This window comes from Xiphophorus couchianus, chromosome 2, assembly GCF_001444195.1.
Source record: "Xiphophorus couchianus chromosome 2, X_couchianus-1.0, whole genome shotgun sequence".
Lineage (NCBI taxonomy): Eukaryota > Metazoa > Chordata > Actinopteri > Cyprinodontiformes > Poeciliidae > Xiphophorus > Xiphophorus couchianus.
Window position 1 is genome coordinate 9726067 of NC_040229.1, and position 25871 is coordinate 9751937.

Genomic DNA, 25871 nt, shown 5'->3' on the forward strand with positions numbered 1-25871 from the left:
AAAGCTACATTAGCTGAGCTAATTTTTCTAGTTCAGCAGTAAATATCACTGATATTTATCTTAGTATTACACAGAAGTGGGTAGAGTACTCAAGAAGTTAGATAGGAACGAGACAAGAGCTTGTTTTAAGCTTGTAGTTTGCTTATTGATATCATAGCAACTCAATTGCAAGATGGCTGTCAGTTAGGCTACATTCACACTGAAGCCTGAAGTGACCCTATTCCAGTTTTGTTTTGTTTTTGGGGGGATTTTTTTGCCTTAACGCGACCCGAATCAGATGTTTTGACAGTCTGAACAACACAGATTGGATTTTTTCGAATGCAACCCAGACTTCTTGGATATCGGAGTCGTTTATGTGACCAGAATCTGAACAGCCAGGTCGCATTCATCCAACCTGAATGTTATTGATTCTCAACATACATCACTGTTCTAAGCCCTGGTATGAGCAAGCAGGAAGAAAAACAGCAACCACAGTGGACTATAATAAGGATTAAGTTGTCAATGTGCTGGTTCCGGTTCAATAACAAGTTTAAAATAGTAACATATGCTCCACCGTTAGCATCCATGTTTTCTTCCGCAAACACTGAGCACTTCTTCTTCTTTTTTATGGCGGCTGGCAAAAACAATTAGCACGTTCTCTGTGTGCGACGTTATTGCCGGACACTTTCAGGTTGTTTTCAGTTCACAACGGAGATCACATACAAGTCGCATATATTTGGAAGTGTGAACAACTACGTAGAAAAAAAAAATCGAATTTGGTTCACTTCAGGCTGCAGTGTGAACGTAGACTTACAAAGTTTACGAAAGTCTCACTTGAGACGTATGTATTCTTATACTCATCTGTTCTTCAACACCCCAATCTGCACAGTTGCACCAAAACCAAACCCGACAAATTTCATGACACCTACACGCTGCGACTTCAAATCAGTCCAGCTAACCGGCTGCGGAGAAAGAGGGACGAGGAAGCAGAGACTGGGGCCATACAGAGGGCTTCATGCTCACAGCCCGGGAATTATCACATCAGACTACTGCTCCAGATTGTTCTGGCAGGCCCAAGGCCAAACAATTAAAGGCTCGTGTGAACAGAAACAACTCTGCCCGTTTCAACTTGGCAACAGCTACTCGGTGTTGCATCAAAATATTTAATCACACAACCAGGGAAGGAAGGAAGGAAGAGTATGAGTGGATATTGTCCTGGAAACCTCATCGACATGCTCAGAGCATTTCTTCATGACGCATCAACACTTTGATCCTCTGTGGTTTTGGCTTTGTGAAGGATCTGGACTTTATTTCATGACAATAACGCTGCTAGAACTAATCTGAATATCAGCAGTCATTTGCATGATATATACTGTTCCCTTGTAGAAAACTGTAAGCAAAAATCATTTGTGAGACACGTGCTGAAGCAGAGGACACACTGGGAAACTGAATTATTGTTTTTCAGCTGCATTTTCCACTGAAAAAATAATCATTTTAACCTCAGCAGCGCAGATGTGAATTGTTCTTATAGCAAGAAGTAAGCAGCAATATGCACAAAATCTGACTAGGTTAGCATCACCATTCATCATGAATGGTGATGTTTGCAAGATTGAAAGTTGAAAAATAAAATCAGGAAATAGCTGCCAAAATTAAAAGGGAAAAAAGTAAATCCTAACCCATGTGTGTTAAACAATTTCATTGTTTTTGTTGTGACACCTGTGTTTAGTCCTGAATGTAGCCATTTTAATGTACATTTCCTTGTTTTTGTTTTTAATTTATTTAGATCAATACCTCTTTTTGTTAGTCTGTAAAGTTTGCTCTATATACACTAATTGGTGAATAAAAACAAATAAAAAGTTAAAGAAAAATAAAAAATTTGAAAAGTTTAATTATTTGTCTCAACTTTTGAAAATGTAATTACTATTGCAGAACTCCACATCATTTCTATGGAAAAACAAGGTTTAAGTGGCACTTTTGTTCAGCAAGGAGCCAAATGAAGACAATGGAAAAGTGGATGCAGATAAAAGCAATGAAAGATTTTAGAGGCTGCAAAAAACTGGTTAAAAATCATTTAGGAAAATAATCCAAGTATCATTGTAGAGAAAATTTCAGCTCCTGATAATGATTCTATTTAATTAAGAAATGGCATGCACTGTAAAACATTTGAGCTGCATTTAGTTGTGTCTACTGTCTTCTACTCTTTAAGTCAAATAAATTTATCCAGTTTTAGATTTTGAACCTAAATGCGAGTTTGTGAAAGATAAACTTACAGCAGTAAGTTGAGTTAACTTTTTATTAATTTAGTCAAACCTCCAAGAGTTGAATAAACTAGAGTTTTTAGGTTAGCACTTAAAAAACTGAAAGAAGAAAAAGACAGGAGTGGGAACTATTTCCCAGAATGCTTAGCAGCATGTTTTTGTCTCCTGAGATGGAAGTGCGTTACATTGATCTGACTCTTGTGTTTTATTAAGGCAAATGTTCATTTCAATGCAATTCTCACGTAGCAAAGCTTGAGGATAATGTCCTGTTCACACTAAATGTTTCTGAGCTGAATTCATTGGGATGTTTAATAAAATTCATTATCAGATCAGAAATTTTGTTCCTGCAGTTTGAAACAAGAATTTAAATTATTCTAAAGTAAAATAAGTTGTTATTTTAACTTGACATTGTGAGTAAAATAATAGAAAAATGTGGCTCTTTAACTATTTTTTTCTTCCATATTGTGAAATAATTATTTGGTTTAAATTGCAGCATTAAGATTAATGAAGTTAAAAACAATGTTTAGACAATTTGTCTCTTGTTGAATCAACTTCATGAACTTTAATTTCTGAGTTAAAACCAAAACAATTTTCTTGTTGACTTAAATTGCATTTACAAGGCAGCAGGTGGACTTTCATTTTCAAGTTAAATCACATTTAAATGTTTTACAGTGTGAGGGTTCAAAGGGTTGCCTACATTTTTGCAGACAAGCCAAGGAATCATCTGATAGAGCTTACAAATAAAGCCAACTAACTTTTAACTGGGATTTTTTTATATTCAGATTTGAATATATTCAAAGAAAAAACAGAAAACTGGACATTTAAAAATCAATTTTTCATTAACTTAAAATATTTTAGAGTTCAGCGACGATGGTTTATTATACGCTTTAACAGCAGCTGTACGTCTAATCAGTTGTACTCATTCTTCCTTAGAAAAGATTTTAAAAAAACCTAAGAAGTGGAAAGTTTTTATAAAAACAGGAAACATTAAAACAGAGAGAAAACTTCTCATCGGTAACATAAAGGGAGGCAACGCTGCAGAGAAACTGTTGCGTTTGTGATTTTCACATTTCCTGCCTTTAGAACTGGAATGTTCCGTCACCATGGCAACAACTTTCTGTACCTACAGAGAAACTGGCTGAAAACTTTAGAGATTATTTTCATACCCAACAGTTACATCGCTTAACTTTTTAAACATATTTTTAATTTTAAATATAAATCTATCGTTACATTTTCAAAGCAGAGGCTCAGCGGCCATCTTTAATCAAGGTAGGTTGTCTCAGAAAGTTTTGGGGAAATTAATCAAGCTGCGCTAAAGCTAACTGACGAAAGCCTTTGTTACTGTCAAAGCCACTGTATTAATAATCATGCATATTTAATCTACATTTTTTGTAAGGTTGGTTTGGTTCATGGATGGTTATTAATTTAAGGGAATGTTTAGTTTCTCCAGCAGTATTAAAAGTTTATTGAAAGCCTTTCCAGTATGAAAGGCCTTATTTGCGCTGCTAACATTGTGGCACTTTGAATGCATGTAAAGCTACAGATCTGAAAGGTAGGGAGGGAAAGTGGTGGAAATAACAAAGAAAAATAAAAAATATATAAATAAATAAGCCAGAGGAAGTCACAGACTTTCCCCCCTGCCTGAGAGGAATGACAAAGACAGGAGAAGCAGTTTTTGTCCCTCCCAAGATTTCATCTGCGGAGGCAAAAATCCAGACTTCTCTTTTATTCCCTTTCATGTTGAGCTTGAGAAATAAGTATTCTAAAGATGCGAACAGGTAAACACTGAGATATACCTCATGGCTGACACCTCTGTTCACGGCTTCCTGAAGAAGTTTTGTGAAAATGTAATCTGTCACTGAAAGTTGAGACTCACAAAAAAAAGTATCTAAAAAATGCTGCAGCTAAATAAAAATATTAGAATGTGATTAAAAGGTTAATTTACTTAATTCCAGAATTGAAACTTGTGGATTACGTTGCAAAAACACAAAATCTCAGCGAGTATTTTTGGTAAAGTTTCTAATGCAACTATCTTAAAATAAGAAAACTAACTTACAATTATCTTTTCAGCAAGATATAAAAGCGTGTTGTTGATCAATAATTAATTAACATTAATAAAAAAGTACTGTTTCTACTGACAGATTATTTTACTTATATCAAGACATTTTCCCCATGTTATAAATGAAATAATCTGCCAGTGAAACTAGTATTTTTAGAAAGTTATGGATGGTATATTAAGGCCATATTAAAAAATAAAACTGAAAATAAAGTTAGAATATAGCAAGAATAAAGTCAAAATAATATGAGAAGAGAATAAAAACTTAATATTTTGGACATAAAGTTATAGCATCACCAGAAACAGAGTCATAGTATTATGGGAATAAAGTTGTACAGAAATAAAGTCGTAATAAAATGATTTTATTCTCATAATGCTATGACTATTCTCATTATTTTATTTTATTTAAGTGTCTCTCTAATACTCTATTATAAAAATAAGCTGCTATATCTTGCTGAAAAGTTATTTGTAAGTTAATTTTCTCTTATTCCAAGTATACAAATACTCGCCTAATTTGCATAGGCCTGTCACAATAACAAATGCAATGATAAATTGTCCCAGGAGTTATCGCAATAAACGATAATATTGTTGTTTCGATTTTTAAGTGACATAATGGTAATGACACAATAAAACAGGAGAAAACATTCTCAAAAATCTAAATGAACATTTAATACTGGAACCAGAAAACATTTTAAATATCCACAATAAATAATAATAATAAAAAATAAAAAAATAAAAAGAATTATGAAGTTGCTGTAAACAAAGTTGCCCTTTAAAAAAGGGCTAGTTGAGACCAAAGCACCAGACTGAAGACTAGTTTTTGGTAAGAAACAAAAACAAAAGAGAAAAACAATAAATCCTGCAAATTGAAATTATTTAGCTGCTTTTAATTTATCATGTGATTAATTTATTCATTGTTTATTGTCTATTTTTGCGGTGTATTTAGTTTCATCACACAAAGTGTGACATATATCAAGTGTTGATTTCTGTAAATTTTGATAATTATACTTAATCAAAAAACCTAAAATTACCAGATAATGAGAATATCGAGTAAGACCAATAGAAAAAGGCAGCTTTGATGAAAAACCCTCTAATGAACCTGAATTTATCTTTTTTGTTTTATGTCTTCAATTGATTAAAAACATTTACTTTATGCAGGTAATGCTGAAGAAAAGCAAGGTGCCGCAGTCCAGGAGAGTAGAAATCCTGTCTCTGTTTCAAAGATACGCAGAAGGCCTCTCTACTTTACCTGCGAGCGCTCTGCTGACGTTTCTCTGTAAGGAACAAATGGAGCTCGCAGCGAACAAAGACACGGCGGAGGATCTGATCGACAGATATGAGATTGAGGAGACAGGTGAGTGAGTGAACGAGGGGGAATCTCGTCTCTTCGCTGCATCAAGAAAGTTAAAAAAATTATTCTGGAAAACAGACGAATCTCGACGATGGTGATTCAGTCTGAATGTAAGTTAAGGCCTGAATGCTGAAAGTGACAGGTCTACATGAGGAGAAAAGAGGATTCATCACTGGGAAAGTGGAACAGGTATTGCTAAAAGCTGAATGTGCTGCAGAGTGAGTCACAGAATGTCTCATTAAAAAGCAGGAAATGTAACAGGACGTGTCTCCCAGTCGCACCGAGTCGCAGCTGTGCAGGAACAAATGTTCAGGCAAGGAAGATAATTCAATTTAATCTTAAAACGACAGAATTGTGAATAAAAATTTATATTCCAGAAAGAAACCCATACATTCCTAATGCAGCCGTTACTGGAAAACCCAACAATCCCCTTGAATTTATATTATTTTTTTAATGCTTTACTTATTTATATTATTCAAAGTTTTTAGGAACATTTCTTTAGCAATAACTGATTTTCTTTTTTCTATGGTTGTAAATTTAACATGAAATAGATGCTAGTTTCTCTTTTTTGGACACTATGGAGGTGTTTCATTAAATTTGAATAAATAAATGCTGTTAATCAATAAATCAAATAAAATATATATATATCTTTTAAAGGCAATTTTGTCACAGTTTTAGTTTATTGATTTCAGGATTTATTTGTGTATGTATTTAGTTATTTAATAATATGAACATAAAAATAAAAATCTCTGAAAATAAGTCACAAAATAAAACACCATTATTATATAAACAAATAAGAAAATACACAAAAGCAATCTTGAAATGAATGTAAAACAATTTAATATTTATTTAGTTTTTATTTTATGGAGATGTTTATTTTTATAAACTGACTTATTAAAACAAATAATATATTTAATAAATAAATACTATATTTATAACAGTATTACTTCAGTAGAATTTCTGGATATTTTACCCACTGAGTAACTTCACAAGAAAATTAGTTTTAGCCAAAAATTCACAGGACTCAGACACAAATCTGCAATTTCTGTTAGTTTCTTAAGTTTTATATTGAAAGAAACTGATTTGAAAAAATGTTTGCTTTACCTAATTTAGTTACTTTGCAGTTATTTTATGAATATGAATTATTTTAATTTTGACCTTTAAAAATATTTAAATACCAAAAATTAAATATTAAATGATTGATGTTTTGATCAGTTACTCTATAGTCTTGCTTTTTAACTTGAGTCATTCTTTGGACAGCTACTTTTGACTTTTGCTAGACTTAAAAATGTTGAAGTAGTGCGACTCTTATGATTTTTGGGAAGTTTATTTTTCTCTGGAAATATGTAAATTGATCTGAGATTGCTCGGTTGCAACATGTCTATTTCAGAGCTGGAATACTTTGACTTTAAGACGCATGCAGCTCCAGTATTGGTAAAAAGACAAAAAGGATCTTTGCAGCTCAGATAGTCCACTTAGAACAAAATGAAGTGTTTTTCAATAAAAAAAATAAAAACCTCATTAGTGAAGTACTTAGCAGGCTCTGTCCTTACATGTAAAGAGGATCAGCAGTTTTTCTGCTTGGGTTTGCTGTTGCTGCTCTGTTTTATTAAATTTCCTGACCCAGAGTTCAGGCTGTTGTTTCCTACTTTCAGCTGTAGAAAGCAGGTGCATGACGTTCGAAGGCTTCCTCAGATATATGGAGTCCAAAGACTGCTGCGTGTTCAACCGGACTCACAAGACAGTGTACCAGGACATGGACCAGCCTCTCACCAACTATTTCATCTCCTCGTCTCACAACACCTACCTGACCGGAGATCAGCTGGTCGGGAAGAGCCACCTGGATGCGTATGTTAGGTAGGGAGCGTTTTTATGACTCTTCTCGCTTTGTTTTAACGAAACATCTATCATTTGAAAATGTATAAACGAGAATGGACATTATGTAAAAAGAGGGAATGACAAAACATTTCCTGGTGTAATCTGGTGAAACCTATGGAAGATCAAAGCTGTCAAAATGTACTGCAATTCTCAGAAGAATAAACACTATTTTGTATCAGAACAAAGCAATAAGGATAATTAAAGTATTATACAAAGAATACACAAATCCACAATATATATAATTATGAACATTGAAATCTCTGGATTTGGTTGAATTCAAAGTACACTTAATGTACAGAGCAATACATAATCTACTATCCAAAAATATTCAAGAATTGCTTACAAAGATGCAATTTAAGGAGAAATATGAATTTAAAAAAGCATGAATAAAGAAATGAAGCAATATGTAAGGATGAGTATATTTAAAAAAAGGTACAAAAATATTTCTTAATAGCTTTATGGAAGATGAAGGTTATAAATAGTAAGATAATATGGGATTAGAGTACTGAAAAAAAGAATAATTCTGACTTTTTTCTCTGAAGATTAAAGTCAGAATAATGAGGGGAAAAAATCTGAATTCTTTTAACATTTTTTTTTCACAGAATTTGGAATTTTCTTCTGAGTTCTGATTGTTTTTCTAACGGAGAAAAAAGAAAGTTCGAACTCTGAGGGAAAAAAGTTCGAACTCTGAGGAAAAAAGTTCGAACTCTGAGGGAAAAAAAGTCTGAAATCTGAGAAAAAAAGAAGTCTGAACTGTGACGGAAAAAAAGTCAGATTTTTGGGGAAAAAATTTCAGATTTCTTTTAGATTATAGTTAGAATTTTGAGAATAAAAGTCAGAATTCTTTTTTCAGTGACCCTAATCCTCTTCTCTATGATTTTTATAAATGTAATATATAAAAAATAGGTTAAAATTATGTTTTCTATGTAAGATATAGATTTAACATATAGTGTCAGAAGTATCTTGATATAAGGGGAGTATTGAATAGCAAAAAGAGGTTGAAATTAAAATAAACTTGTAGCTCCTTTTTGAACAAGAACAAGTAGCTAAAATGTTTGATTCTTAATTTTTGTTTTAGTGTATATGTTTAAATGCATGTATATATTCTGGTTTTTAATTTATTTTATTGATTTGTTCGATATATATAGAACCTAAAAATACAAGGTGCCTAAAAATAAACAGCGCTGAAATCTACTGTTTTTGTGATTTGTAAGTCGATCCTGTCCCTGCAGAGCTGCACGTTTGGTTTCTGAACACTGAATACCGTCCTTCTCGTTTCACTGACCTACTCATGTGCTGAGGCAGACAGCAAATCTGCTGTGGATACCTCTGTGGCACAATGAGAGCGATTACAAAGCAGCTGACAGCAGCAAGAGTTCAGTATTTATGGATCCGGCGAACGGCTGAATGCCCCGGCCAGCTGGTAGAAACTAACCATTCAGCCCCAGCAGCCTTCAAGCTCTGCTCTGGCCTGATAACTAAATGTTTATCTGCGAGAAAAACAGGAATACAGCTGCAGAAGGCTGCTGATTAGAGACTCAGCTAGGAAATAAAAAAAAAGCTTAGATTCACTCTTTGGAGAGTGAATGCAACTGAACTGAGGCACTAAGTTGAAACTACATTGAAAACTATTACAACATTAGACTTTCTATGAGTTTTATGTAATAGATCAGTGAAGTGAAATGAATCTAAAACACTGTTTTCCAATTTTCTTCATATTTTCAGTTCATAACTGCAATTATCAAGGAAAATGTCTTCAACTGAATCTTTAACCTGCAAGTCGTTCAAGACAAAATGGTCCAAAATGGATTCAAGAATTTTATTTTATTTTGCACTTATTATTACATAATGCGGTTTTATGTACATTTTAAAGTCTGATTTTGTTACATTACTCCTAAAGAGTGCGGCGATTGCACTTTGCTGGCTGAAGCCTGACCTGCTGATTCCAATTTGGCCGATACCGATTGTTTTTGGTATAGAAGTTGCTAAATATAGCAAGAAAGTCACTGAGTTGGTAACAGTAGAGGGACTATTGTTAACTGAAAACTTGCAGAAATTACCTGGTGGACCGGTCCGTCAGTCAAACCTCTCACATGGGAGAGCAGAAGAGGAAGTGGTTGACTTTTAGACCTTTGTTGATGTAGATGAAATCGGCTTCACATGTAAGTATCGGCTGATCACCGATCTCCCAAAATTAAGGAAATCGTGTATCCCTACTTATTACTTATTGCATTGCATTCTTAGGGTTGCACTGATTAGAGTGAATCTTTAACTTGTACAAGGGTTGCATCGATTCATTGGCGCCAATTGTGTTCATTTTACAAGACGGGTGATCAGCTGATCTTCTGCCCTGATCTCATCTACCTCAACATAGATCTAAAAATTAGCCTTTGTCCTCTTCTGCTCTGCTGTGAGAGGTTTGACTGACAGACCGGCTCACCAGGTCACGTCTGCATGTTTGCAGTTAACGAGTCACCCTACCTTAGCTATCTGAGTAAGATAATCTTAATAGCTAGTAAGAAAATGGGTAAAGGTGAACCCTCTGCCACAAACAAAGGATTGGAATAATAGAAGAAATCTACATCATGGAAAAATTGACATGTCATCTGAAACTACAGCAAACACAAATGGAAGAAAAGTGGACAAAATTGACACTATTCAAGACAAAAGACAGCAATGAAAAAAGAGAAAGAACTGGACAAACTAGAAGAATAGCTCCCAATCAAAAGTTTTATGTTATATAATGTTGAATGTGAATTTTTCATGTATGTTTTATATGTAAATAAATGTGGAAAATGCATATAAATGGTTAAATGAAAAAAAACCCCAATAATCATCCACCTGTTGCCAACTCAGTGACTTTCTTGCTATATTTAATTACATTTCAGACAAAAAGGAAAAAAAAGTTAGTATTGCAATCGGTGTACTCCTAACTTGGACTATCTTGTTTTTCCCCTTACAATATTTGCATTAACTGGACACCATGATTTAAAAAACAACATACTGACTTGCTGCAGCTTTTCTATGAGCAGTGGAACGTCACTTCGTTAGTGATATAAGTGAAGGCAATAAACTGGCACAAAACCAAAAGCAGTCCCTCTGGAGAGCGTCTGCAGAAACTGAGATAACTCTTCACTACGCTGCCAGAAAATACATCAAATCCATAACAATTTAAAGTGACATCATTATCAGCAGAATGCTGCTTTCCATGATATTTAAATTTTCAGCAGAAGGAATACACATCTGTGGTATCATTAAAAACAGAAATAGATGAGTGAGAATGTATGCATGGGAAGGAAGTAGTGAAGTTTGTGATTATGATAACCCTGCCTGAGCTCACTGTGTGTGTGTGTGTGTGTGTGTGTGCGTGTGTGTGCGTGTGTGTGCGTGTGTGTGCGTGTGTGGCGCAGCGCGCTGAGGAAAGGCTGCCGCTGTCTAGAGATCGACTGCTGGGATGGTCCAGACACGGAGCCTGTAGTTTACCACGGCTACACCCTCACCACCAAGATTTTATTCAAGGATGTCATCAGAACTGTGGAACAACACGCCTTCGAGGTAACAGCTCCAGCTTTTCACTCACATTCATGCAGCACCAAGAATCAGCTTCTGTCTCATACTTTTATAAGCACAAAGAATCTCTACTGAGATGCTATTGATCCAGTTAGCAACCTGCAAAAACAAAATCTTACCAAGTAGGTTTGGTATAGTTTCTAGTGCAAGTATCAACTTGCAATGGACTACTAAAGCCATACTAATAAAAAATTATAAATAAATTTACGAGTAAGAAAGTAATAATATTACAAGAAAAGTTTAAATAACACGTGACTAATAATAATAACAGAATAAAGTCAGATTTTGAGAATAAAGTCATACAAGAATAAAGTGGTAATATGATTATTATAATACTATTCTGGTCCGAGTTTATTCTCGGACCAGAATGATCCGATTCCTTAATATTGATGAAAAAGTACTTCCTATGATAAATATTCTGCCAGTCAAACAATAAATAAATTTCCCATGTTGTGTATAATAATTATATATGTTAAACTAGAACTTATTAATCAATATTAAGAAATAATTTACTTAAAACAAGGTCCTATATTGTGCTGAAAAGTTACTTGCAAGTTAGTTTTGTCTTATTTCAAGTTTACTAAGATATTTGCACCAGAAACTAGACCAAAAATACTTGATAATATTTTGTGTTTTTGCATTGAACACTGTGACTGCACACTTTCTGATTTCAGGTGTTAGGTTTTTTAAAACTCTTCCATGATATGATATGTTAAATTAGGTTTTATTTACGTCCTGACAGGTCTCCGCCTACCCGGTGATTCTGTCTCTGGAAAACCACTGCTGCGAGGAGCAGCAGCAAGTCATGGCCAAGTACCTGACTTCCATCCTGGGGGACAAGCTGCTGAAGAGTCCTTTAGATCACCCGACCACCGGAGACCTCCCAAGCCCAAATGTAAGACATAACAGTGGATGTGTTGAAGAATGTAAGGCTACGTTCACACTGCAGCTTGCAGTGACCCAATTCCGCTTTCTTGCCTTAATGCCACCTCTATGTGACCTTTTCATGACAGTCTGAACAACACACATCAGATTGTTTTTAATGCCCAGGCCGCTTGGATATAAGATACGTATCTGATCTTTTCAAATGTGACCTGATCTTTTCATCTAACCTGAACGTCATCGATACTCGACAAACTCAATATTCTACGTCCTGATATGAGCAAGCAAGAAGAAAAACAACAACCAATGTGAATTATAATGAGGATTAAGTTCTTAATGTGCTGGCTTCAGTTGGATAACAACTTTAATATCCTAAGATATGCTCCAATGTTAGCATCCATGTTTACCGCAAACACTGAGCACCTCTTCGTCTTTTTTATGGTGGTTGGCAAAACGCTGAGCGCGCTCTCTGTGTGACGTCATTGCGCCCTCTACTGCGCATGCGGGACACTTTCAGGTCGTTTGCAGTTCACACTGGAGATCACATACAAGTCGCATATATTTAGGAGTGTGAACGACCACGCAGAGAAAATATAAAAAATAATTGGATTTGGGTCACTTCAGCCTGTAGTGTGAATGTAGCCTACGTGAGCTTGATGGCAGGATGACCGCTTATGGGAATTTTTAGCTGATATCATGGACGGAAAAAATTTGCAGAATTAGAGATTGTTCATTTGGCCATTGGGTTCTTTGTCTCGGAGATGAAAACATTCTCTGTTTTTGAAATGAATAAAGCAACGGACCATGTGACGAAGTTTGCTCAAGCTGGAGTTAATGTTTCTACACAGAGAAACGAGTCCTGCACCAACATCTGCTGCAAAGCAGCACATTTGTTGTACATTTGTTAATGCTGCGTAATTTGTCTAAAACCAATTTTGTGCTGCCCTCTTTTGGTTGAACTGTGGCAACTGCAGTCAAATTTTCCTATTGGTTATGAAACTTGGTTTCACTTGTTGCCATAAAAGTATCCAATGACGACAACAAAAAAATGGCCAGTCGCTTGTTTGAGAAAAAAGTTGTTCTAGGCATTTAAAAAAGTTTCTAAATTCGGAGTCTGTAAAGTCGCTAAGTTGGTAACAGTGTTTTACCTAAAACCTGCGCATGACTTCAACAGCTGATTGTGTCCTTGGACCATGCAGGGTTTATCCATGTTTTTTGCAGATTTTTAAAGATCTGCTGCACAAGTTTGTCAATCAATTAATCTCAGGATAAATTAAAACAAGCTTAGTTATTTCCGTTTGCATGATTGATAATTTTTCTAGCTTTCGTCTCTTTCTCCTTCTCAAAACTGGATGACAGTCTGGAGAATTGGTCCAAAATGGTCCCTTTTTGAAGGACGATTTTGTGTTTGTTTGTTGTTTTGTTTATTTATTTTGGATATTTAAAATGTTTTCCAGTTTTAGTATTAAATGTTTATCAGCTAGAAAATGGTGTCAAAACAACAATATTGCTTATCGCAATAAATTCTGGGACAGTTTATTTGTTTTGATATTCTTTGTTGGGTTTGAGGAGGGACTTACAGATGTAAGGTTTTATTTTCTCTTTGTCTCGTCAGAATCCCAATTCTTGTACATTTTTTTGGAAATATTGTTAGTAATAAAAAGAGGGGCCCTTATTTAGTTTTCCACTGCATGTTCCAGAAACACTAAAGTTTGTTTTTCAAATATGTTTTAACTTTGCTTTGAGAATAATGCTTAACTGAAGATATAATGTTAAACAAGGGAAGTAATTTGTAGAGTTTATAGACCCTAGCATTGCTTGCATAGGTAAATCTGTCAATATGCGTCATATTTTCTCCCCAAAAATCTTTTATGTTACAGTTTGTGGCAGAAAAAGATGAAGATTTAAAGCACAAATAGAGTAAATAGCAGATGTATTGGTGTGTGATTAAATGGTTTCTCTGCCTTTTTAACCCCAAACTGTGTGCAGTAATGCGAATATGACCTGAAACGATCTCTGCTGTAGAGATTTATGCAAAAATGGTGCTTGGCTGTTGCACTTATGCAAGTATGTGATAGTTTTAAAAGAGAAGAATTAATGATATACTATATTAAGGGTTATGTGCATAATTTTATGACTGAGTTCGTGGTGTTTGTGTGGGACTGTTAGGACTTGATGTATAAGATCCTGATCAAGAACAAAAAGCTAAAGTCACAGATTAGGAGAGAGGACAAGACAGAGGAGAGTGCAGATGAGGGTGAGGATGCTGATGATGAGGATGAGGAGGATGATGATGATGATGATGATGACAGCATTCAATCCAAAACAAAGTTCTGGTCTCCAAGAAAAATGAGTTCAAAGAAGAAAGTAAGTTAGGGTTTGTTTTTTCAGTCAGTTTAAAACAGATTCTAGTAAGTGGCATGTTTGTGTAATAAGACAGAGTATTAGGGTCACGCTGAGAAGATTTAGAAAATAAAATTACGAGAATAATGTATGAGAATACAGTCGAAATAACATGAGGATAAAGTCATAATATTACGACCATAATCTGGTAGTATTTCTTTTTCTGGTATTATTTAAACTTTATTCTCATAATGTTATGACTTTATTCTCGTACAACTATATTCTTGTACGACTTTATTCTTGTACTATTTTGACTCTTATATTAATTAAACTTTTTTCTTGTGATATGACTTCTTGTAATACAATTTTTCCTTGTACAAGTTTTATCTCATAATACAATTCTCGTATTATTTTCACTTTATTCTCCTACAACTTTATCCTCATGACCCTATTCTTGTAACACGGATGTTTATCTCGTACAGTTTTTTTCTTGTACTTTTATGAGTATTTTCATATCATTTTGACTTTATTTCTGCAACATCATTATTCTTGGAATTTTATTTTCTCAGTATGGCTACTCTGTGAAGTTTAACCTTGTCTCACTTAACGGCACTGACCAGAAGAAGGTGAAGGTGACCCTTCACCAGGATTTATCGGACCTGGTGATTTACACGCGGTCTGTGAAGTTCATCAGCTTCAGCCACTCCAGGGACAATCAGAACTGCTATGAGAACACATCCATGGCAGAAAAGAAGGCGCGCAAGCTCCTCAAGGCCTCAGGTACACAGAGAGACTCGCTGATGATGTCATGATGAGGTCATGGGGAGGATTGATGAGGTCATGGGGAGGATTCCAGTATGAGTGTTAGGATGAGAAACATCCTGAACTTTAGGGACAGACATTAATGGAGGTTTGATTCTGTGAAAATCAAAGAAGAGCTGTGCAAAAGTCTTGGGTCACTGCAATCTGGAAAAACATGGAATTTGATTTAAGTGTCTTCAAGGCCTGGATATCCATCCATCATCCATCCATTCCTCTGTCTATCCATTCATCCATTCGCCCATTCATCCTTCCATCTGTTTGTCTATTTACCCATCTGTCCTGCATCCATTCGTTTGTCCATCTATTCATCTGTCTTTCATGCATCCATCCATCATCCATCCATCCTGTATTCACCCATTATTCATCCATCCATCCATCCATCCGTCCATCCATCCGTCCATTCATTCTACTGTCATCCATCCACCCATCCATTCATTCATTTATCCATCCAAGAACTTTGGGATTTTGTATCTGAAAATCACAAAGTTTTGGGATTGCAAACTTCTATCTGAAAATCAATGTGAATTATCTTCCATCATCCCACATTTCTACTGTTTGTTATCAAACATCCAGGCTTTCTTTTATGCTGTTAGTTGTGGTCTTGATTAGAGCTATAAATAATTCTGAAGAATACGAAGGAAATGTTTACCTCATAAACACCTTCTTTCTAAATCTCAGGGGTGTTAAAAGTTTATATGTGAAATTATTGTTCATGTGAACCAACCTTCTTTTGAAATCCAGTTGTCCACTTTCCTCTTTTCCGGACAGAAAATTAATAAAACAGAACCAAATGTCCAAATACAAACTTTTAGAGATCTTCAGAAAACCGAAGGAATCTATACATCAAGACCAAGTAATGAGATTACAGGACTGTCTGGCTCCATGGAAGCAAAATGTTAATGAAGAGTTATTTAAACCTTTTCCACAGAACTGCATGTTGAAGCAGCAGATTATTTGCAGCCCAGGAGCAGGAATTAGATCCGTCTCATACCAAACTGAAAAATGTATTCGAAACTCGTCAAAAATTGACCATGTCCTTCCAGATGAACCCCATTACCGCATGATGGCATCCAGTGTGACAGTGTGGAACATCACAAGGAAGTGGCACTCTGTGCTGTATGTTTAACATTTCCCCCTGACTGGCTTCTGCATCCTCTCTTTCAGGTTCCAGTTTCATTAAGCACAATCAAAGGTTCCTAAGCAGAATTTATCCAGCAGGCTCGAGAACGTCCTCGTCCAATTACAACCCGCAGGAGTTCTGGAACGTCGGCGCGCAGCTCGGTGAGCCGCAGAACCTCTAGGCATATTTCTTTAAGCAGGAACGTAGATTTAATTAATTATTTTGGAAACGCTGATATTTACATATTTAAATGAGTGTGGAGTATTATCTAATGCTATTAATAAGTTAGTCTAAAGTTGACTGATCTTATTAATCAACTAACAATTAATTTAGATGAGTCCATTTTCTTTAAAAACTTTGTTCTCTCTTGCACGAAGAAGGTCGACTGTTTCCATCTTATAAAGGGCTACATTTGTCATTATATTTTGGCTTTGAAAAATAAAAACCTTGAGAAACTTAAGAAGCTTGTTATGTAAGAGGATTAGGGCCACTAAAAAATTCATCTGTCTTTAATCTTCTGAGTATAAAGTCATAATTTTGAGTTCAAACTCAGAATTTTGAGAAAAAGTTCAGAATTGTGAGATGTATCTGAATTTTGATCAAGAAAAAAGGTCAAAATTATAATTAAAAGAAGTTCAGAATTCGGAGATTTTTTTTTTATCTGCGAAAAAAGGTCAAAATTCTGATTAAAATCAATTCTGACAGTCTGACAGGAGTCTGAGATTAAAGTCAGCATTTATTTTTAGTTTTTCGGTGTCTCTAATCCTCTTTTGTAGCTTGACGAGAATTAATATTTCAAAACAGAACTGCATAAATGCATTGTGCATCCCACACCAGAACATTTCTCCTTCCCGTTCTGGTATCCCACCGCCATCTTTGTTTCTGTATCAACTGGCTCTGTTTAAGGATGGCCAGCGGCCCCCTTTACTGGATGGCGGCCGAACTAAAATGCTAAAAGAAGGTCTGAGCAGATATTATTAGTTTATCAACTGTAACTAATTAAGCAATGTCATCCCAAGTACAGACACAAATGTCATTGTCAAAATGTTAAATAAAATGAATACAGAAAGACTCTTTTTGATCCCTTGTATCTGCAGTGTCACAAGGAATCAAAAAACTTTCGACATTCACCTAATCGTCTTTGCAACTCATTACAAGCTGAGGCGGAGAGAAGTTGCCGTCCAGAAGTTAAGTTGTCAAACTTCAAAGAGAATGGCTTAGAAATCTGTTTTCCATTTGGGATCATCAGGCCCTGCAGCAACGTCTCTCCTGCCTCCTATCACACCTCCTCCAAATTGATTTGCTCCTGTGTAAATGTATTTCTTTATTTCCTATGCACAATGGGTGTGCCATTGTCAGAGCCCCCTACATTTTCATTTAACATACTCAACGGTCTGAATCAAGTTTGACGACATCAACAGCAACAAACTTCTCTCGGTGAAATTACGCTTTGAGTGAAAATATTAAACTTTACCTGTACAATTCTGCAGCTATTCACTGCGTTTTCCTGACTCACTGAATCACTGCATCTTGCAGGCTCCTGTCACTCCGTCTGTCGTTGCACTTCCTCCTCATCTGTCTCCATTGCTCATTCAGGTTGGTGGCGTCTTTGAAAAGGAGCCCCGCTGAGCAGACGGCGCGTTTGCATGGGGGCAGCTCAGCAGCCGCAGAGCTCTGAGACAGATGAACAAAGCAGCAGCTCAGACAGATCGATCTTTGTTAGATTAGCAGAGCTTCATGCCATATGCTGGAGAAAGTTGTTAATTCAGACAAACATTTTGGCAGCTATGCATATATTTCTTCTTTTATTTTGCAGTTTTCTCATTTGTGCCAGAAGTCTGGTATAGTGCTTTGCAAAACTGCTTGTACCCCTTGAATTTACTCAAATTTTGTCCTTTAGGGTAATTCGTTGAGTTTATTCAGAAAGCCCAATCAAAGTAGTGGAATGTTGTGCAGTGAAATGAAGAAAATACATGGTAATAAAACTGTGGCATGCCCCTAAATAACTGCAAACCCACTGCAGTCTGCAGAGTTAGGGTAAGGCATCATTTGAAGCTCAATAATTTCTATGTGCATGATTAATTGTTTTTCTCTTTTCTCTCTCTTCCCACCAAAAACTGGACGACTGAAGTGTTTTGGTTCCAGCTAGCCCTTTTTTAAGGACAATTTTGACAAGACTTCATAATTCATTTTATTTAAAGTTTAAATTTTGTTTATTTTAGACATTGAAAATGTCTTGTGTTAAATGCGTTAAATTTATTTTTAAAACAAACTCTTGGTTCCTTTTTATTTTAGCTGCTCAATAATACACAAAATTTCAGAGCTTCATGCCATATGCTTTTTTTGTTCATTAAAATGAAAAAAAAAAGGTCAGATTTTTGTAGAAAACACAAAATCATTGTAGATACAAAACTTAAAGAAGACAATTTCTACATTTTTGGGGTTGATTGTTTTCTTAAAATAGGAAATAGGAAAAGTAAGATTTGCTTTTGGGAAAAAGGTTATAATTAAATCTAAAATTAAGATGAATGCAAAAAACACCTTATTGATAAATGGGGATCTATTTTTTTTTTCTGTTAAAAAAGTGTCCCATTTGCATCAACCACCTATGTTCGCAAGCCAGATTGGCTCCCTTTGGGCCACCCAAAATGCTTTCAGAGGGCCGTGTATGGCCCCCGAGCCGCACTTTGGACACCACTGGTATATGCAGTGGATATGGTTAAAGATTTGGACAACAGAAACCTCTCCAGACACTCGCCGTCTCTGACGTCTCTGACCTTTGCTGCAGAAACATTTGAAGTTGTTCCATAATTTAACTCTCAGTGCGGTGAAATCGAGCTTCAGAAACTTGCAGAGATCCTCAGACGCCGGCCTCCTTCCCTCCCCAACAAGCTTTGTGCACACGCAGCGTCTGCTCTCACTGTTGCTGTGAGGCTCCTGACTCTCATTGTTCTCAGACTATCCCACTGTGTTTTGCAGTGGCTCTGAATTTCCAGTCTCCAGGCCTGTCCATGGACCTCAACAATGGCCGTTTCCAAGACAACGGCGGCTGCGGGTACGTCCTGAAGCCAGCGGTGCTGATGTCCAGTGAGAGGAGCTTTGATCCCAGCATCAGCTGTCGCTACCTGAAACCCATACAGCTGGTGCTCAAGGTACAGATATGGAGCAATGAATGCTCCATAATCCCCCCACGGTGGATTATGGATTATGGATTGAGATACAGTTTTACACCACTGTCTGTACCTCACAATCTAGGGTTGTTTTTTTTAATAGCAGACCTTATTTCACTCTTTGCTTCCAGAGAAATCGTCCCCTGCTGGATGCTGTGAAGTAACAATGATGTAAAACGTCCTGAGCATGTCTGTTTAATGAGATTATCTCCCTTTAGAAACTTAAGGGAAAAGGGAAACACAGGAAATCTAATGCAATTAGGCTGACAGTCCAATTAATAAATCATTGTATCCCATTATTCTAAGTGTCTTAGCGAGCGGTGCTAGGATCTTCAAGGAAGCCTCGTAGCAAAGACCGAGAAGTGGTATGATCTGAATTTTTCAGATTTTGCCTGGTGGTGTTTCATTAAATTATCCTTTGTAGAGTCTTAAGTAAAAATAGTTCAACATATTAGCGGAAATATCACACACACTACAAAAATACAACATCTTACCAAGAATTTAGCAGATTTCTTAGTACACTTGAAATAAGACAAAGCTAACTTGCAAGTAACTTTTCAGCAAGTTAGAAGAGATTGTTTTAAGAAAATAATTCCTTATTATTAATGAAAAAGTACCATTTCCACTGGTAGATTATTTCACTCATAAGACATTTTTCCCTTAAGAGTGAAATAGCCCGTGGAACTAGCACTTTTTCATTAATTTTAAAAGAACTATTTGCTTAAAACAACCTAATCCATTTCCCTGAAAAGTAACTTGTAATTTAGCTATATCTTATTTCAAGTGTACTAAGATACTTTCACCAGAAACTAGCCCAAATTAATTACTTACTTATTTTATGCTTTTGCAGTGAAGAGGCTTTAAATGAACTTCAAGCTTTAGATTAACTTAAACTCAAGCAGCTAACATCACCAGATATTGGTCAAATTCCTTTTAAGCCTTTGCTTCACAGTGACAACTTTGTACTTCGTGCCGTTTCCTGTGATTGCATCATAAAACATCCTGAAGAAAAATAATAAGTTCAACATACTGGCACTTACAGTGCTGAGAAAAGGTTTTTCCTCTTCCTCTCTTTTTCTCTTCAGTTTTATTTTTTTATGTCACATTTAAAGGTTTTAGATCATGAAAAGGTTCATATAAAAGATTACTTGGGTAAATACAGGATAGATTTTTTTTATTTTCATACAAAAATGATATTATAAAACAAATCTGAAAGTATTTGAAAAGATAAATTAACCTAATATCTAGAAAACAAGTGCCTATAAAAAAACTACAGTCAATTTTTGGCAAGAGGTTTTTTTGGTGTTTGGAAAATGAGACGTTTCAAAACTCTTCCGAATGAGAAGTCCAGCAAGTTACCTAGCAACCCAGGTGAAGCTCCACCCATCAGAACGTTTGGTCAGCTGGATTTACTGCTGTATGTGCTGTACAATGGCTGCTGGAAAAGACAAGTGTTTTGTTGTTGACTTAATATTCACAAACCACTTGCTGCATTCTTGTTAGTTGTGCAGGAGGCTCTACTAATGCTTCTCAAAGATGTACATTTGTATAATTGAACAAATTTCAAACATTTTCATTTTTGAAAATGAGTGCAGTCATTTTCAAAAGTTGAGTTGGGGGGTGTGGCCAGCAGCAGATTATTTGGATGTAAAGTGACAAGAGGCCCTAAAACAACTCATTCTGAAAGGATCTCAAAATAAGCAGAACTGAGCAGAATCTGATTATCCAAGAATAATTTTGTGCAGAAAATGTAATGAACATGTTTTGTGAAGCCCACAGAATTATTCTAACCTGTTCAAGCTAGCATAGCAGGTCACCTTTAACAGAATGTGAGTTTAATTACTCCATTAAGGGTTAGCCTCTAATATGTGAGGACCTTTTATCTTTACGACAAAGCTTTGAGTCAATTCTGAGATTTAAACACTAACATGAAGGTATTGTTGCTGGTAAAATGTAGGGTGTTTTATTTATATAGCGTGACTTTGGGTGATAAAGAAGGGACTTTAATTTGAGGCTGGACACTGTAAGGCTCCATCACGACCAAGTGATGCATGTCGTGATAAGTGCTTGCAGGTTTGTCTTTGATCAGAGCCAGTGAAAGGGAAGGCGCAGTGTGACAGGACTGCAGATAAGTTTGTTTTTTCTGCCAGACTGTAGTAATTGCAGTCTGACAGAAAAAAAAGACATTACATAATTTCTTTCTTCTGTTGTTTTGTTGATACGGTCTACGTTTAATGATTTTCTGTTATAGCATCATCTAAACTGAGTTGACTTTCACCTCTCTCTGTTCACAGGTGATAAGTGGGTCCAACCTTCCGATCATCAAGTCTCGAAACACTCTGGACCCATTTGTACGAGTGGAGATTCATGGGATTGCAATCGACTCCCGCAGTAAAAGCACTCACACTGTCAAAAACAATTGTGAGTACCACAAAGCAAACTCCTTTTAAGGACTGGCTCTTCCCTATTTAGCCTGATTTGTCCCAACGTTTGTCTTCTGAGCGGAAAAAAAAGAATCATTAAAATACACTGAGAATTGATATTACTGCAAAGTGGTTGGTCAAAGCGTTTGGTCAAGCTAAAAATACCAGCCAGACTTTCTTGTGAAAGCAGCCATTAAACTGAATTTAGATACATGTAAAAAATAAAAATCAACAGTCTATGCAAACAAGCTTCTTACTTATGATGACACCACGTAAGGCAGATTATTATGATTATTATGATTATTCCTCCTTCTTTTTTTCCACTTTATTTCCACTACTTCTTTAAAGGTTTTTGGCTGCAGCAAAACATTTTAACCGTATCCAAGAGAGACAGACTGATGAACTACTTTAAAAATGTGCACTGATAAATGACAATTAGTTCATACTGGATCTGTGAATAATAAACAAGAATTAATTTTACTCTGGCTAATGCAGAACCACTTTTTGTCAAGGGTGAACTAGTTTCAAATGACTGATTCATTAGCTTGCCTAATGAACTTTGCTATTACATTTTGTCCCCGTTTGTTCTATAGTGGGCTTTTTTATGCATTTTGCTTTAATCAGTTGGGCCATAAAAACAGAAAACAATTCTGATGAATTATGTATAATTTCATTCTACAGAGGTTAAAATACCACCTTCCCTTATAATAAAATCTTAATTCTGTTTATGAACATCGGTTGACCACGTCTTCAGGAATGTCAATTAAAGACGAGATCTACTTTTACAACTTAATTGCAGGATGCTTTGAGTGAAAAGTGTAAGTTTTCCGACTTATCTTTAGTGTATCCTTTCAAAACCTCTGTTTAATCTGGTAATTTTAACATTTATGAGTTTTTAGTTAATATTCTTCCATGTGAAGCAAAGCCAACATTAGTATAGTGGTGTTCAAAGTGAGGAACTGTCACTATTAGATTCTCACAAAAACAGTCCGCATGTAAAAGTTGGACTGATGGCGCATTAGGACCATTCTAGTGGTAGGAAATAAAAGAAAGGAGTTGTACATTTCAACAAAAAAAACTCAGAAATTTTTAGACTAATCTCAGGAATTTTCTAGAAAAAAAAGGAAATTTGTTTTCTAGAAAACTTTTTTGCTAGAAAAATGTTCAAATTTTGCTAGAAAAAACTCCGAAATTTTTAAATTAATCACAGAAATGTTCTAGAAAAAAGCAAGGACACTTCTTAGTCTGAAAAGTCAACAATTGTCAACTTATGTATAGTTTTTGAGTTTCAAAACAAACTCAAAATTTTCCTATTTTTTTCTAGAAAATTTCTTAGCTTCATTTCAAAATTTCTGGGTTTTTACTAGAAAATTTTAGTAGCCAAAAACTTGGTATTGTGTGAAATCCTATGGTTCTTAATACTTCATCACCTACCTGTTTTATTGTCTTCTTGTGTTCAGCTTCACTCCGAGTTGCGATGACTTTCGGTTATCGCTGTCCTTCATCGTTCCCCATCTGTCGAGTTCATCCCCATAACAGAGGCAAAAGCATAGTTAGCTCCATAGCATATATTAGCAGCTAATTAGCGGTAGCCTCAACTGCCTCGAGTCACAGGACGCAATGAAATTGTCTAAACTTTTGCCTGACAAAATTTAAGTCCTGTAACTTTTACTTTTTATTTATTTATTTTTACATATTTGTTAAAACTGTCACGACAGTATAAAATGAGACAGATAATCTGTGAAAAAGCTTCTCCACCTCCGCCCAGTGCTATTATTGACGTTTGAAGAAATGCACCGGTTCCGGTTCAAAAGTAACCAATCAAAGCCAGGGGGAGGTTCTTATGTCAATCATCTTCAGGTACACACGACTTAATGTGCTAAAAGCCGAGAAACAACTTACCATGACCGGAAAACCATTTATCCACCGTCATCGGTGGCCATGCTAATTTGCTTTAGCAGTCATGGCTCCATTGTGCTCCATCTGTGTATTTAGTTAGCATTGGAAAAAGACAGACAAGCTCGATTTTTTTATTTATTTATTATCTGTATGTTAACAAAACATAGACAAAACATTTTTAAGTAAAAGTTACATACCCCAGCTTTAAAGCCAACTTTTATTTTTGCTTAATGAATTTAAGACATTACAGATTTCGATACATGAAAGTTCTGATGTTGTATCAAACTTCCAGACCACTGAGGTCTTGTAGTTCCTGTCTGCTCTGCATCCCCAGAATCAGAACCAGAAGCAAACACAGAGAAGCAGCATCACAAATCTGGGACAAACTTCCAGAAAACTCCAAAACAGCTGAAACTTTCTTTGAATCAAAACTAAAAACTCACCTGTTTAGTTGATATTCAAACATAATAAATGGAACATTGACCAAAATATGTAATGTGTATTTTAACGATGGGACTTGACAAAATGCAGTGGCTACAGTATTACTGGTTTTCACAATTACACTGCAAAAACACAAATCTTACCAAGTAATTTTGGTCTAGTTTCTAGTGCAAATATGTTAGTACACATGAAATAAGACAAAGCTAACTTACCAGAAACTGTTTTAGGAAGATATAATTCTTTAGCATTGATGAAAAATACTTGCTCCATTGGTAGACAATTTAACTTAGAACAAGACATTTTCCCAAGTTACAAGTGAAATAATCTGCCAATGGAACTAGTATTTTTTCATCGATATAAATGAATTGTTGACCTATAACAAGCTTCTATATCTTGCTGAAAAGTTACTTTTAATTTAGTTCTGTCTTATTTAAAGTATACTAAAATTTCACATTAGAAACTAGACCAAATTACTTAGTAAGATTTTCTGTTTTTTCAGTGTTGACTATATGGTGTGTTTATTTTTGTGTTTTATGACATAAAATACTTTGAGCTGCCCTGTTGCTACACATAAACTTGATTGATTGCCTATCTTGTTTCTGGCTCTAAAAATGAGTCAGTGAACCCTTTGTGTAACTAATAACAATGATTTTTACTGCTCCAGCTCTGACTCCTCACTGGGACACCGACATGAACTTTAGCATCACTGTCCCTGAGCTCTGCCTCGTCCGCTTCTGCGTGCGTGACCAGATGACCCTCTTCAAGAGCGAGTTTGTGGGCCAGTACACGTTGCCCTTCACCAGTTTGAAGAAAGGTGAGCCACAGGGTAGAAAGGGTGACTTTAAGTGGCTGTGGGGAGAGTATATCAGATAACTGTTTGTCCATCATTGCCTGACATTTGCAGTGTCAGCACAGCTAACGGCTCTGCTCTGTGGAATAGATTTTTAAAAACATGGAAACGATATTTTCTGTCTGTTTGATGTAATTTCATTTGGCCCTAACCTCCTCCAGGCTACCGCTGGGTGCCTCTCCTGTCCCGACAAGGATGCAGTCTGGATCCGGCTTCCCTCTTCGTGTTGGTTTTGTATTAGTATCAATCCAAGATGGACTCTCTCTCACACAGTTTAGATACAAAGATAGATGGATTATCTAGCACCCAATAAGAACAACAAAATATCAATAATTAAGTTACACAATGCATGATTTTCTGAGATATAAAATATCCATTTTATTGTCAAAATATGTAAATGTCTATTTTTACTGTTGGCTAACAGAGTTACAGAAAAGAGAAAAGAAACTGATTGTGTACTGCTTGAATTTCTTTGGTAATTAATATTAATCCATACATTAAATCACAAATTTTTGTCCAATAATCACCTTGAAGATATAAACATGGACTACAAACACAACAAACTTAAGCTTCATGTTTTCTTGTAATAGCCTAATCTCACATTGAATTCATTAAAACAATTCTAACTTTAATTTGAGTCTTTTCACTACAGAGGGAAAAAAATCCCATGTTAAGAAATTATTGCTTTTAACAAAATCACCGTTGGCATAATTATTGTCCCCGGCATAATCAGTTTCACATTTTTATACTTTTAAGTGATTCACAGTTTCAAGAAACTTCCTTATTGGGGCTTAAATAATATATGACAAGAGGGACATTTCCTTTAGCA

General features: G+C 35.6%; 1 protein-coding gene across 3 annotated transcripts; it reads left to right on the forward strand.

The window, feature by feature from the left end:
• Positions 1 to 3351: 3351 nt before the first annotated feature.
• Positions 3352 to 25757, forward strand: LOC114159779 (1-phosphatidylinositol 4,5-bisphosphate phosphodiesterase zeta-1-like). 3 transcript variants are annotated; one of them, XM_028041933.1, is made up of 12 exons: positions 3352 to 3506; positions 5452 to 5647; positions 7300 to 7501; positions 10933 to 11077; positions 11835 to 11987; positions 14144 to 14341; positions 14887 to 15097; positions 16304 to 16420; positions 19239 to 19411; positions 21724 to 21850; positions 24857 to 25006; positions 25204 to 25757. In XM_028041933.1, exons 2-12 carry the CDS (start codon positions 5455 to 5457, stop codon positions 25281 to 25283), a joined length of 1749 nt encoding a protein of 582 aa, XP_027897734.1. In that variant the 5' UTR covers positions 3352 to 3506; positions 5452 to 5454; the 3' UTR covers positions 25284 to 25757. The 3 variants fall into 3 exon arrangements, with proteins under 3 accessions (XP_027897734.1, XP_027897743.1, XP_027897752.1); XM_028041942.1 differs by having other exon boundaries at positions 14938 to 15097; XM_028041951.1 differs by having other exon boundaries at positions 14941 to 15097.
• Positions 25758 to 25871: the final 114 nt, after the last annotated feature.

What these genes read in the sequence shown, in the direction of transcription:
- LOC114159779 (XM_028041933.1), top strand. Translation starts at nt 5,455, where the DNA reads ATGCTGAAGAAAAGCAAGGTGCCGCAGTCCAGGAGAGTAGAAATCCTG. An exon ending in AAATGAGTTCAAAGAAGAAA is followed by an intron (nt 14,342 to 14,886) that starts GTAAGTTAGGGT and finishes TTATTTTCTCAG; the next exon opens with TATGGCTACTCTGTGAAGTT. An exon ending in GAACGTCGGCGCGCAGCTCG is followed by an intron (nt 16,421 to 19,238) that starts GTGAGCCGCAGA and finishes TGTGTTTTGCAG; the next exon opens with TGGCTCTGAATTTCCAGTCT.